We start from the raw sequence: 13,284 nt of genomic DNA, 5'->3' as shown, positions 1-13,284 counted from the left end.
GATACTTCATTGCCAAGTTGTTTAGAAAACGTCTCACAGTCGACTAATCATCACACGAAACTTCCGGGCCAAGTTATTTATTAGAAAACGACGAATTGTAAACTAATCACCACAGGAAACTTCATGAGATCGATGTTCATGGACGAAGTCTCCGTCAGCCGTTATTAATAGCATCTTCGTCTCCATCAATTCAATTCCTTTAACAAAGATCGGAGAGTTAACAAAAGAAAGAAAGAAAGAAAGAAAGAAAGAAGGAAGGAAAGAAATGTATGCAACAAAGCCACTGTCCATCTTCAAAAGCCAAGCTGAGGCCTCCTCCCAGCTGCCTCCTAAGGATTCCTCCTCCGCGGCCGGTCATCTCGTCGTCAAAGAAGATGAGCCCGACGTTGAGACTACCTGCTGTTGGGGATTCTGCAAAGACACGAGAGTTCGCGATCTCCCGTTCCCTCAAAACAAGATCCTCACGGTTTCATACTCGGAGCAACAAGGCGAGAATAGTAGACACTACACTGCTGTTGCCTACTTCATCCCTGTCTTAGATAAGCCACTGTCGTCCAATCAATATTACGTTGTCGTCGCCAAAGGAAGGAAGAAAGGGTAAGCATCTCCTACTTTGCAAACTCTTATTCAAAATTCAAAATAGATTTTAATTGAAACTAAGCAACCTACTACTTACCTTCCTATGGTAATTAAACAAAAAATTGCCTTGAAATTTGGAAGTTTCCAATTAGCCTAACAATAGCGAATGTGTTAATTACAATGAAAAATATAATATATTGTTGAATTAATTGAATTCTCAGGAAAGTGTACACATGTTCTACGGAGGAGGAGATGAGCACATGCTGCTTTTGCCGGTGCATAAACGATGTGCAGCCGAAGGTGTTTGATCACAGAGATGTCTACCAACGCATGGAGATTATAAGCCATAAAGGCAGATTCACCGCCAAGTCGGTAGCTTCCGACGGCTTCCCTCCAACCATATTTAGGAAGAAATATTGGAAACTTCACGCGTCTCAGCCCAAGGACTACAACTTAGGTGAGGCTGCGGGACTCAACGACGCTCTTCGTTCGCGTCTTCCCGAATTGGACTTCCCGATATCCTCCATCGGAAAGTGGTACTGCCCCTTCGTCTTCGTGAAGGAGGCGAGGAGCTTAAAAGAACAGATGAGCAAGGCCACGTTTTATGAGGTGAGTTTGGATCGATCCTGGGAGGAGGTGTACGTGCTCGACAATTTACATGGGGATGCAAAGGTTGTTCAACTGAAAGCTACCACTCGAAGCAAAAGAGTTCTCTTGGATGGGCAAGAAGCAGTTCAAGAAGGCCAAGCTGATGGGTTTGTTTGGTTTAAGAATGTGATGAGTTCCAACGGGGAAAGAGTTGGGTTGAGTCTGGTTGTATGGGAGAGAATGAGATGGGAGGAGAGTAGAGCAGGGTGGGTTGAAAGCGATGAGGTGGTGGAGAAGGTGGAGGAATACGGAGGGTCAAATTTGTGGAAGAAATATAGGTGTTATGTGTTGGTGGAGAGGTTTGTGTTCAAGAGAATGGATGGGAGCTATGCGTTGACCTTTGAGTTTAGACACAACAATATAGTCAGGAACAAATGGGACTGATCAATTCCACAAATATTCTAGCATGGTAGTCTATATATGTACGTATTGGGTTGGTGATTCAAGTTATTAATTACATTAGTGTTTGTATTTGTGAGCAGTGTGTTGTTACTCTTTGATGAATTAATATATGTATATTTGATCGGCCTATTTATTTTGTTTACATCACAAGTATACTTTTGTTACTTGTTGACCTTTCCATTAATATCTAGTTGACTAAACAATTACATACAGTGGATAAATTCCATATATATTACCCGATATCTAACTGCCTTCTCTTTTCTCATCAAGTCATCCTATACGCATAGAAAAAAAAGTAGGCAAAGTTATGTTCACAATATATTTGCGTAACAACCCTCACGCCGTCTCCGAGCAGCCATCGGTCGGATGGCCCAAACTCCGGCATTCTGGTCATCGACGACGAAGTGGAAGAATTCAATGATCGATGGATGTCCTCCCTTTCTCTTAGAACCTATTGATCAAGAGGATGATCATGAGATTGGAGTTAAATAGAGGATGCTAGGTTGGTGATGAACAGTCGGGGAGGTAGAAAAGTACGATATAATTCTACTCATTATTTATTTTTATTTTTTTGAAACTCTTTTTGTACCATATACATTCTTAAGTCAAACTCTTTTTTTTTTTGATTTAGATGTCTATATAATTATATTAATTTTTTATCAATTCAGAGGAGTATATATGAATTTTTTTCATAGTTTAGAAGAGGTATATATACGTGGGTAATAAGAAAATTCAGAAACTATATATAAAAAATAAGAATAGTTTAAGAATCTAAATATAATTATTTCTAATTAATTTACAAACAAAGATGAATGGGAGCTTGGCTTGACGCATGATTTTAAATTTATCAAGATCAAAAGGAAGTGAAAGTTGTCATTCTAAGTATTAATTTGTTGTAATTTTTTTCACACTATTGAGTTTGCTTACCTAAAGAAGATCATAATTAATTAAATAATTTAGCAACTCTCTTGTTTATGATTTATCACACATGGTAATGTAATTGGAAATTAAGGAAGCCATGATTTAGGCACAATATGTCTTCCATCAGAGGGATACGATTTAGATATATATATCCTATCAAGTTATTAACAGAATGATATAAATTTCATGTTTTGTTTCATTATAATGTTCTCTAGAAAACGAGCCAAAATAGTCCACAGCCCATATATAAAATTGTTCACATCCGATCAACTTTTGATCAGTAGGAAAGAAAAGAAAACCTGATGAATTCCCAAGGAGCCAAAAGGATAGAGCTACCATGAGATGATGAGAAGAAACCTACTATAGCTAGTGCTTTAGAAGTATTGCTCAAATTTATTTGCTTGCTTAGGTTACTACGTAAGTTAGGAACCATGATGGAGAACGATTAAAAAGAAAGAAAACAAAATGATTGCAAAGAGGAAAGACCGTGAATTAATCTCAGAGACTAAGTATTGATAAATTTAACTTCTCTTACTCATACCGTGGACTGGAAAGCAGCGATAAACTCTAAGTAATAATACTAGTTAATTAACAAAACATTAAGATTATTTCTTTCCCTTCGATAGATTTGCAGCACTATTCAATTCGCTACTGAAGCAATAAATCTCATTTTATTCATCTCATCAGTCTTCCAAACAAACTGCATTCCACAAAATGGACATGCTTATACTAACTAAAGTTCACGAAATAATTAATCAAGATATTTAATGGACATGTCTACTGCACCATGATCTTGCTTTCATGGAACCTAGCAATGAAATCTGTAGCCTTTTTATCAACATCTGGTTCTCCAAACCATCCCCCTCTGTCTTCGTCGCTCGGACGTACCTTCCTCAAGTATCTGGGCTCCATGTCAACGTCTTCTTCGTAACTTCGCGACCTCTTGGAGAAGCTGAAGAAGAAGCAGAAGGACTTGGAAGAAGATTTCCTCCCTCCCATTGATATGCTTCTAAGGGAAGTACTGCAAGGAGCTGCTGCTCTTTGTTTTGTTTTTGGAAGGAAGAGAGTAGACTGCCCTTGCATTTATAGAACTTGAGCCATGCAATCTACACCAGCCGAGAGCAATCTAATGGTTGAGATTTGTTGGTCTCTATGTGAGGCTAAAAGTTGATAGAGATACCATAGTAAAACCATTCCAAAAAGCCAAATGGTTTCCAGGCCGCTGCTTTTAAGGTTGAGAACCAAGACAGGCTATGTCTCTTGTCCTTTCCAGAGCACTAACAAGGGCTCAAGTGCATAAGGATTCTGCCTCATTAGTTAAACTTAATTAACCTCTCCAAATTAAACTTTAGAATTCAAGACCTTGTGCAATTTAAATTTTAAATTTTAATTCTCAGTTTTTCTTTCTTTTTTTTCTCTCTTAAATATGTGTAAATAGTCTTTAGAGCATCTAATATAAGAGACATTTCAGATATTTTCTATAGTTTTTTTTTTTTTTTGAGGGAGTCTTGTGCAATTACCCATGTTATTTATTAATCAATTGTAAATTTTCATGCCTCTAGACCATAGTTAACAAGGACTAATGAACGTGTTCGTATAAGTTCAATAGAACATATATTTATGGGTAATTAAAATATGAAAGTTTAGAGTGGTCAAATTTTTTACTTTTGGGTCCTCTTGGAATCAATGCAAGCTGTCTTCCTTCTGATCACCTTAAAGCAACCTTCCTAAATCCATCACTTTATTAGGCACAATGGAGTCCAATAATTTCAACCCTGGTTTGGTATGCCCACTTAGTAGAGCAGATCAATGCAAGATATCTTCCTTCAGCCTTTGCCTCTTTGTTTAGACAACATAGTTTATGTTTTCCTTCTGTAATCACATTGCTCATTAAATTAAGTGTGTGGATTCTTAATCATTAAGTGTCTTCAAAAGTTTAAGTCTTTCCATTGTGGGCTGTGAGATTCTTCTCCAAGTACTGTACTTGCCCATGAACATGTGTAAATCATATATAGGAGGAAGCTGCTAAGTAAAAAAAGATGATATTTGTCTTCCATGTGGATTATTTGGTACAAAAGGGTACATTAAACTATTTCAGGTAACATGAGTTAATTGTAAGGGTTAATTGTAAAGGGAAACACTTTCTTCTAATTGTATATTGGAACAGCATCATTAGACACTAAACCCAAAATATCTCGCTTGTTAGTAGTTTAATATGAATGGTTGCACTACTTTTTCTTCAATGTGTATGGAGTACAGCATCATTAAAGTGAAGATAGTGACTTTGGCTTGAATCTTTAACATATCATTGGGGTTCTAGATTAAGTTTTTTTTTTAAGTTTGATTTCTTCAGCAAGCATCTTGTTTTACCTTTAAGCACTTTTTAGCTCCAAAATCCATTTAAAATGTAGATTTGCCAAACTACACAGTTTGAAATAAATTAATTAATCAAGCAGCTCAGCTAGCTAGCAGATTCGCAAGTGGTTTTTACACCAAAGTGATAAAAGGATTAATTTGGATGTTATTAGAGGTCAACTATTTAATCCAAGAAGATTAATTCCAAACATACGTACTACAGATCTAAAGTTGGACTTAGCTCAAAAAATTTGGCAGAATACATTCCTTCTTAATCCGCAGTTACAACCAATTCATTTGAAAAGAAATTGTTTTGGAAAAAAAACTCTTGAGGATAAGATTTTAAGAACAAGTACAAGGATAAGAAGGTTGTGGATAATTCAATCCTTCATCTGAGTTTCAAAGAACAAGCACAAATTAAGCTAAGATTTCAGTATAATTCTTCATCTACAACAGGAGAACAGTTTTTCTCCACATCTTCTTTACCATTGAGGGCTAATTCTTCTTGTGGATAAGAAGGATGCAACACCGATCCATTCCCTTGTGAGTGATTCAGGCCCTTAGCAAAAAGCTCCAAATCACTCACACTTCTCCTTGCATGCCTCATTGCCTCCATGAAGTGTTTTACCTTTATCTCAGCAACTTCCTTAGTCATGCCTTCTCCATTCTCCTCCTCATCTCCTTCCCTTCTCAAATGCAGCTTCTTCTCTATAACTTCTCTGATGGCATACTTACGTGCTCGTTGGCAAATCCCGGTAATGTCGGCCCCGCTGAATCCTTCAGTAGCCTTTGCAAATTCCGGCAAGTCTACGAGAAGCGAGATGGGCGACTTCCTCAGGCAAGACTTGAAGATCTGTAACCGCGACGCCTCATCGGGCAATGGTATGTATACCAGCTGATCTAACCGGCCTGGCCGGAGCAGCGCGGGATCGATAATATCGGGCCTATTGGTTGCTCCGATGATGAACACTGACTTCTTGCTATTGATACCATCCATCTCAGTTAAAAGTTGGTTCAGGACGCGGTCGGCCGCACCGGATTCTCCGACATTGCTACCGCGCTAAAAGATTGGAAAAATAAATTGAATAATAGTTATAGCTATAGATGTTTAACTTCAGAAGTAGGCAGTTCAAGTAATATTACCAGGCATCATATTTTTCACCTTGATTGCGATTGAATCAAGCTCGTCGAAGAAAAGCACGCAAGGCGAGGATTGACTGGCCTTGTCGAAGATATTGCGAACGTTGGCCTCGCTCTCGCCGAACCACATGGTGAGAAGTTCGAAATTTCTACGTACCATCTCACGCAGAATTGAAGGCTTCGATGCCGCTATCGCAGTTTGAAGGTGTTCATTTGTAACCAACATAGAATTCAAGACCTCTGCATCAATAATTTCATCTTCGAGATTCGTAACGTCCAACTTCTCTCTGATGCATTGGAACGCAGCTTCAGAACAGAGCGCCTCAAGATCCGCGCCGACGCCTCCATGCGTGCACTTGCTAATCTTCTCCAGATCAACCTGCAAATAAATCAACAAACAGGTTGCTCAACATTATTTGTTACTTCTAGCATATAATAGTAACAAATGGATATATACATACATCTAAGGGAGCTTCATCTTCTTCGTATGAATGCGAAGAATATCGAGCCGGCCGGCCTCGTCCGGCACGCAGACATCAATCTCCCTGTCGAACCTCCCGTACCGCCTCAACGCGGGATCAAGGCTACTAGGCCGGTTGGTCGCTCCGAGAACGATGACCTGAGCCCGGGCCTTAAGTCCGTCCATCAACGTCAGAAGCTGCGACACGACGCGCTGATCGACCTCGCCATGCGTCTTCTCCCTGTTGGGTGCAATTGAGTCTATCTCGTCCACAAAGATGACGGACGGCGCGTTCTTCTCCGCCTCCTTGAAGGCCTTTCTTAGATTAGCCTAACTTTGTCCGGCCATCTGGGACATGATCTCAGGTCCATTAATCACCAAGAAGAATGCACCCGACTCATTTGCTATGGCTTTGGCAAGCAGTGTCTTCCCGGAGCCTGGCGGGCCGTAGAGCAAGACGCCTTTAGGCGGCTTGACGCCGACGGTGGTGAAGAGCTTCGGGTGCCGAAGAGGGAGCTCGATTATTTCTCTGATCTGAGCTAGTTGCCGCCTTAACCCGCCGATGTCGTCGTAGCCGACGCCATCTAGTTTCTCTTCGTCCTCGCGCTTTATCGGGTCGCCTTCCCAGTATATCTCGGTCTCCGGTGCGACGACGACGAAGTCGGCAGGATGAGTGTCAACTACCTTGGATTCTACTGCGTTCATGCCTCCTCTCACCAAGAACACGTAGCCCTTCCGGACAGGACGCAGGTTAGTTGCAAAGTACGCTGTCGGAACACAAGAGCAAAACAATATTAGTCATCAAAACTCACATCAAATGTAGGATCTTTTTGCATTAAGTGAATTGCATGTGTACTAATTGAGGTTATACACATGAACAAGGGAATAGCTTGCGAGTAGGAATAGATATATACGTTTCAAGTACGCCTCGAAGAGATTTCCGGTGATCCCTTCGATGGTGTCGTCAATCGGAAGGACTAGTATCTTCTCCGCGTTAGGTATGCCGGTGGATGGTCGGACGCCGACAATGTCGCCGAGACACACCTTGAGGTTAGTCCTAACAACTCTGCTCATCCGAATCTTACCGTTCTCACAGTTCTCATCTTGGGTAATAGCACACAAGCAGTTTCCCTCCTCTTCTTTCCTTTGAGTGTAACTATTTCGCCTTGAAAGTTGAAACAGATCGAGTGCTTGCACTGTCTCGGGATTCACTTGAACAACCGAGTTGTCAAGGCCCATTGCGTCCTCCACCATAAGGCGATTTGGAGCCTTCTTCCTTTCTAGGATTGCTGCGACGTAGTCCCTCTTAGACCCCATACTGCACAAAAAGAAGAAGAAAGAATTCAACATTGGAGAAGATAAAATAGTAATAAGGAAATCTCATCGATAAAACTTCTTCAGAGTTTCTGGTTAATAAACATTAAAACGATCAAGCATAATATAAAAACAAGAAACTAAACACCACGATGTCAAGGATGAAAAAGGAACCCGAGTCCAAAGCATTACTTCTTGAAAGCATATCCTTGACAAGAGGAAAAGAGGAGACAAGAACAGAACAAGATAGAAGGGGAACGACATTGCACTACTACCTCTATGCTTCTTTCTCTTCGTCTCACCGAGTCTACACGAATAACTTCGAGTAATGAAGCCTTCGAGGAGAGGAGAGGATGTGCTTGGTGAGGATGCGAGTAATATAAATAGTATCAGAGGAGTTCCTTTCAGGGGACAGTTGAACTGTACCTAAGCCAAATGAACTCGGAGACGAGTGCTGAAGGCGATCGAGTCCGTCCATCTAGGTGGCTCTAACAACGGTGCACAGGAAAAAATTGCAGGATTATACCTCCAGAACTAGCGCTATTAAATTTCTCTCTCTCTCTAGCAGAGTCCAGCCCCTAGGCCAGCTAGGGTTTAGCGCTGAGGTTCCTTTGCTCCCTCTTAGAGAGAAACCTTCTTCCCTCTTTCCGCTCTTGCTTCCTCCCCTTCTCCCTAAAGTCCGATGTACGTTCACAATTCTCTCGCGCGCCCCGCCACCGCTCCTCACGGCTGCCTCTCCTCTGGCCCCTCGACGCCGCCCTCTGCCGTCCACCGCTGCCTCTCCCCTTCTCCCTTGAAGCTGTCGTTCGCCGCCTCTCGTTACTGCCAATCTCCTCCGCTCTTTACCACTGCCGATCTCCCTCTGCCTCCCTACCGCCACCCCCTCGACTGTCGCCGCTCCTCACTAGTCCACCGCTGCTTGCCACTACCGATCTGTCCCCATCGCAACCACCCTCGGTTCCTACCCCGCCCTCTCGACTGCCGTTCTCCTCTTCCCTCCTCCTTCGGTGGACCCTCGCCGGCGCCGCCAATGCAGATCTCCCGCCCCCATGCCAACCCGGTCAGTGAGGATGCCTTCTGCAACGGCTACCTTTTTGCGCTGCCACCCCCTTCTTGCAGTGGTTTCGAGCGCGTCGCGTGTTTGGCTTGGGTTTCTCGTTTTTGAATGCCAAACTACTGCCTCATCAAACTCTGAGAATACTTGGGCTGCTGGTCCTGTGCACAATTAGTTCCAGCAAAATGATATCAAATGTTGGAAGAGAGACTAAGGCTGTAACATGACTCATTCCTTTCAGAGACCTCTCATTTTTGTGTAGGTATAATATTCCTATTTCCTAACTAGAATAAAGTTCGAGTTTATCCCGTTTTTATTGGTTATAACCCAACACCCCATTAACTGCCACGCTATTCCACCCACTTATTCGGACACCGTGTCCGGATTTTATTCCCACTCCCAGCTCATAAACGGGGATTTAGAATGAAACAACGATACATACCTCGTGTAACGGACTTAAGCTTAATATGGAAAATCCTCTTCTTCTCCCTCCTTTTCCTACCATTCTTTTCCTCCGTATTGTTCAAAGAGAAGGGCGTTAGAGAGATAGTTCAGAGATAGAGATAGGGATACGAATAGAGAGGGATTCATATTCTCCTCTCTTAAGCATACGAATAAATTAGTGAACAATGGTTAGGATCAGCAATGGCCTCTTAGGCACCCTAAACCTTGTTATCCTTCTTCTCTCTGTCCCTGTCATCGGCATCGGCACATGGCTTAGGTTCCACGCCGCCTCCGAATGCGAGAAGTTCCTTCAATGGCCGGTCATAATACTAGGCGTCTTCCTCTCGGTGGTATCTCTTCTGGGTCTCTTGGGGTCGTGCTGTCGCATGACGTTCTTCCTGTGGATCTATCTCTTCGTGCTGTTCCTGTTGATCCTTGGGATGTTTTGCTTCACCGTGTTTGCGTTTGTGATCACAAATAAGGGCATCGGTGAGGTGATATCGGGGAAGGGATATAAGGAGTATAGGCTTGGTGATTATTCGAAATGGCTGCAGAAGAGAGTAGGGGATTGGAAGACGTGGGAGGAGATCAAGAGCTGCATGAAGGATGGCAAGGTGTGTGGGGGTTTCAATGGAGATGTGGGCCTTAAGGCGAATGACTTTTACAAGCAAAACCTTTCACCCATCAAGGTATTCGTAAACTTATTCATATCGTAGCAAGTATATAGTATCTACGAGCATCAAGGACTTATTTTCTACATTTAATATTTTTGGTCTTACACTCTCTTTAAACTATTAAAAATACTTTAAACACTTTTTTGTTGTTGTTAGATTTACGTTATACTTTTTCACGTGAATTATTATATAATATGTTTACATTTATATTCATATCTTACGCTTATGACACATTAATTGTTGTTTCTATGCATCAATGAACTCGATTGATCGATCAATGTGTTGCCAAAACAGACATATTAATTAATCCCTGGTTCATGATGCAGTCTGGTTGTTGTAAACCTCCAACCTACTGTGGCTTTGTATATCAGAATGCTACGTACTGGGTTGCTCCGAAATCTAGAATCACTCCAGGTGGTGTGGATTGCAAGACATGGAACAACGATCAAAGTAAGCTGTGCTACGATTGCGACTCATGCAAGGCTGGTGTTCTCGCAACCATGAAGAGTAAATGGAAATATGTCTCCATATTCAACATCGCGCTTATCGTCTTCCTCATCATCGTCTACTCGATAGGATGCTGTGCTATTCGGAACAACAAGAATGATAGCTATTACAAGCATTATAATTGAGGCAAGATATACCAAGCATTGCTCTCACTATTGGGTATGAAGATGTATATTGGATATTTGAATATGAAGATGTATCTACTTAAAATTTGTATATTTAACTTCTTCATTTTTGAAGATAGGTCCAGATCAATAACTTCTTTTTTTTCCTGTTAGATAAGAAGATGTATATATTAACTTCACTTCTCAAATTTGTAGAAAGTGAGAGAAGAAGATACTCACTTTTAGAAACTTCTCTATTTTTTATATTTGATTATAAAAAATTAATTTTTAAAAGTGATTTTCTTACTGATAAAAAATAAATTAATATTTTTAAACTTTCTTTTTCAAAAGCAAAAATTTTATTTTTATTAAATTTTATTTTATAACAATTAAACTTACCTTAAGCCGTACTTTAAATAATTTACAACCGTCGTATCTTTAAACTAACGCTCTTGTTTAAATTTCTCTAAATAATGTAATGAAAAAAGAAAAAGTATAATTAATTTTTTTTAGTGGAAACAAAGGTTAAATATATTTGAACTATTCCTTAATGCGAGTTTCCACTATTTTTAGTGGAAAAAAGAAAAAAAATTTGACTAGTTTTAAGTTTGTTCATCAAACATCATATCTAAGTAAGCGAGTTTCAAACATATTTAAATGACTTCTAATTTATTATACGAATACGAAAATCATCATTTGAGTTGATAATTTTATTTAATATAAATTACTTTCTCAAATAGTGATTTTAGGTACGCCTAAATAGCAAAGAATAAATGTATATAAATCGCTATCATCTAGTTAAAATTATTATTATTATTATTATTAATTTGAACAATCCTAAGTTTAGAATTTATTTACTTTTGGAATAATATTTGGTGAATTTGCCCAGAAACGGTCAGAGACTATTTTATGACGAACACCAACCAACCGCCATGGGTTACTCTCTTTCCATTATAATACTAACATAGAAGAAAAGAAGAAGAAGAAGAAGAAGAAGAAGCCTATGGAAGCCGAGGAAAAGCAGCAACTCCAGATCCCCAAGATCGATCTCCGAGGGTTGGATCGGACCCAATCCGGATCCCAGCTCTGGGATTCGATCCGATCCGAGGTGATGGCAGCCATGGAGATGTACGGGTGCTTCGAGGCAGTGTTTGATCGGGTGAGCGAAGAGCTAAAAGAAGCCCTCTTTGGCAAAGCCATGGTCGATCTCTTTGGGCTTCCATTAGAGACCAAGCAAAGCAATAGCTCCGCCAAGCCCTACCTTGGCTACATAGGCCAGATTCCAGGCATGGACTACGAGAGCCTTCGAGTAGAGGACGCGCCCAATTTCGAGAGCATTGAGAAGTTTGCTCGCCTCCTTTGGCCCACAGGGAATCCAAGCTTTTGGTAAGGATTATTAGCTTTTGCAAGGGGAAAAGGGATTTTTTTTTTTTTTGTGGCATTTGCATTAAAAAAAAAGTAAAGATATTCTTGGAACGTTTCTTATGAGCTAACTGTATATGGTTATTTGCAAATATATTCAAAGAAAGATAGAATTAATCTACTGTAGATGGAAGACCTTCATAGTTATTGCTGTTAGAATCCTAGTTTCTTTCATCAGTCTCTTCTTATGTATTTGAGAAATAATCACTGCTTAATTTCTTCTCATCGGCTAGCAATACATTGTGTGCATATGCCAAGCATTTGCAAGAGTTGGAGCAGATGATTGAGAAGATGGTCCTACAGAGTATGGGCCTTGAAAAGCACTACATCTCTCACATTGAATCACTGCAGTATGGTGTCAGACTTTCACAGTATGGAGTTCCATTGGATCAGGAAACTAAAATTGCAATGCAACCTCACCTGGATCCTAACATGATAACCATAATTTGCCAGCATCAGGTAGGAGGACTTGAAGTGCAGACTAAAGACGGCGAATGGATCCATGTACAGCCCTCACCGAACTCCTTCACCGTCGTGATCGGTGAAGCATTTGCTGTAAGATTTCTCATTGTTTTCTAACACAATATTAGTGCTGTAGCTTCTTTATCAGACACTGGTTGTTGCACATAGGTCCTGACAAATGGAAGGTTGCAACCTTGCCTTCATCGCGTAAGGCCAACGAGCAATTGCAAAAGATACTCTGTTCTTTTCAGTTCGCGACCGAGGGATGGATGCATAGTAGAGACCCTGCAAGAACTGGTCGATGAACAGCATCCTTTGCTTTACAAGCCTTGCAATTATGTCGATTACCTGCGATTTCGCTTCTCTGGAGAGGGCCAGAAAGCTAAAGACACACTGAAAGCTTTTTGTGGAGTTGCGGGAGAGGAAACAGAAGCATGATCACCTCATCTTGTCATGTTCTTTTCATGCAGAGCTTGATAAGATTGAAATTTCTAAGCTTCCTTGTCTATTCATATGGAAAAACAGCATTCTCTATTATCCAGTCAGCTATATTGGCTTCCTTATCTATGCATGTTGCATAAATTTGCAGTTATTACTGAAGATATGTCTTTTAGAGTATCTTCATTTGACCAGTTGTAAGTGTTCTTCATTATTAGGAGTTCCAGTATTTAAAGTAGTTTTTTCTTATGATCTGTGCACAACTCTAAACGGATTTACAATATACTAAAAGGCTAAAAGCATTTATTTCCAACTTTATATGTTAGTTGTGAGTGTGAGAAGAAATTTCAAGAATACTAG

At 40.5% G+C, this 13,284-nt stretch overlaps 3 protein-coding genes and 1 pseudogene across 3 annotated transcripts; 3 read left to right on the top strand and 1 right to left on the bottom strand.

The window, feature by feature from the left end:
* The first annotated feature begins 198 nt into the window (after positions 1 to 198).
* LOC140797766 (uncharacterized) lies at positions 199 to 1,756 on the top strand. The gene is made up of 2 exons (XM_073151419.1): positions 199 to 597; positions 801 to 1,756. The coding sequence occupies exons 1-2, from the start codon at positions 266 to 268 to the stop codon at positions 1,609 to 1,611; spliced, it is 1,143 nt and encodes a 380-aa protein (XP_073007520.1). The 5' UTR covers positions 199 to 265; the 3' UTR covers positions 1,612 to 1,756.
* Positions 1,757 to 5,281: 3,525 nt separating this feature from the next.
* LOC140798260 (cell division cycle protein 48 homolog) lies at positions 5,282 to 8,655 on the bottom strand (annotated as a pseudogene).
* An 837-nt stretch (positions 8,656 to 9,492) lies between these two features.
* Positions 9,493 to 10,750, top strand: LOC140802700 (tetraspanin-8-like). The gene is made up of 2 exons (XM_073158250.1): positions 9,493 to 10,006; positions 10,318 to 10,750. The coding sequence occupies exons 1-2, from the start codon at positions 9,503 to 9,505 to the stop codon at positions 10,621 to 10,623; spliced, it is 810 nt and encodes a 269-aa protein (XP_073014351.1). The 5' UTR covers positions 9,493 to 9,502; the 3' UTR covers positions 10,624 to 10,750.
* Positions 10,751 to 11,533: 783 nt separating this feature from the next.
* LOC140793586 (probable 2-oxoglutarate-dependent dioxygenase AOP1) lies at positions 11,534 to 13,173 on the top strand. The gene is made up of 3 exons (XM_073145147.1): positions 11,534 to 11,988; positions 12,258 to 12,579; positions 12,655 to 13,173. Exons 1-3 carry the CDS (start codon positions 11,606 to 11,608, stop codon positions 12,922 to 12,924), a joined length of 975 nt encoding a protein of 324 aa, XP_073001248.1. The 5' UTR covers positions 11,534 to 11,605; the 3' UTR covers positions 12,925 to 13,173.
* The last annotated feature ends 111 nt before the right edge of the window (positions 13,174 to 13,284 follow it).

Source organism: Typha latifolia, chromosome 1, assembly GCF_019914945.1.
Source record: "Typha latifolia isolate L0001 chromosome 1, TyphaL0001v2, whole genome shotgun sequence".
NCBI lineage: Eukaryota > Viridiplantae > Streptophyta > Magnoliopsida > Poales > Typhaceae > Typha > Typha latifolia.
This window is presented reverse-complemented; position numbering and strand designations above follow the sequence as displayed.

Bases quoted from the DNA above. Each gene is read 5' to 3' on its own strand.
- LOC140793586 (XM_073145147.1), top strand. From the start codon at position 11,606: ATGGAAGCCGAGGAAAAGCAGCAACTCCAGATCCCCAAGATCGATCTC. The intron at 11,989-12,257 runs GTAAGGATTATT...CTCATCGGCTAG, and splicing joins ACAGGGAATCCAAGCTTTTG to CAATACATTGTGTGCATATG. The intron at 12,580-12,654 runs GTAAGATTTCTC...TGTTGCACATAG, and splicing joins TGATCGGTGAAGCATTTGCT to GTCCTGACAAATGGAAGGTT.
- LOC140797766 (XM_073151419.1), top strand. From the start codon at position 266: ATGTATGCAACAAAGCCACTGTCCATCTTCAAAAGCCAAGCTGAGGCC. The intron at 598-800 runs GTAAGCATCTCC...TTGAATTCTCAG, and splicing joins GCCAAAGGAAGGAAGAAAGG to GAAAGTGTACACATGTTCTA.
- LOC140802700 (XM_073158250.1), top strand. From the start codon at position 9,503: ATGGTTAGGATCAGCAATGGCCTCTTAGGCACCCTAAACCTTGTTATC. The intron at 10,007-10,317 runs GTATTCGTAAAC...TTCATGATGCAG, and splicing joins AAAACCTTTCACCCATCAAG to TCTGGTTGTTGTAAACCTCC.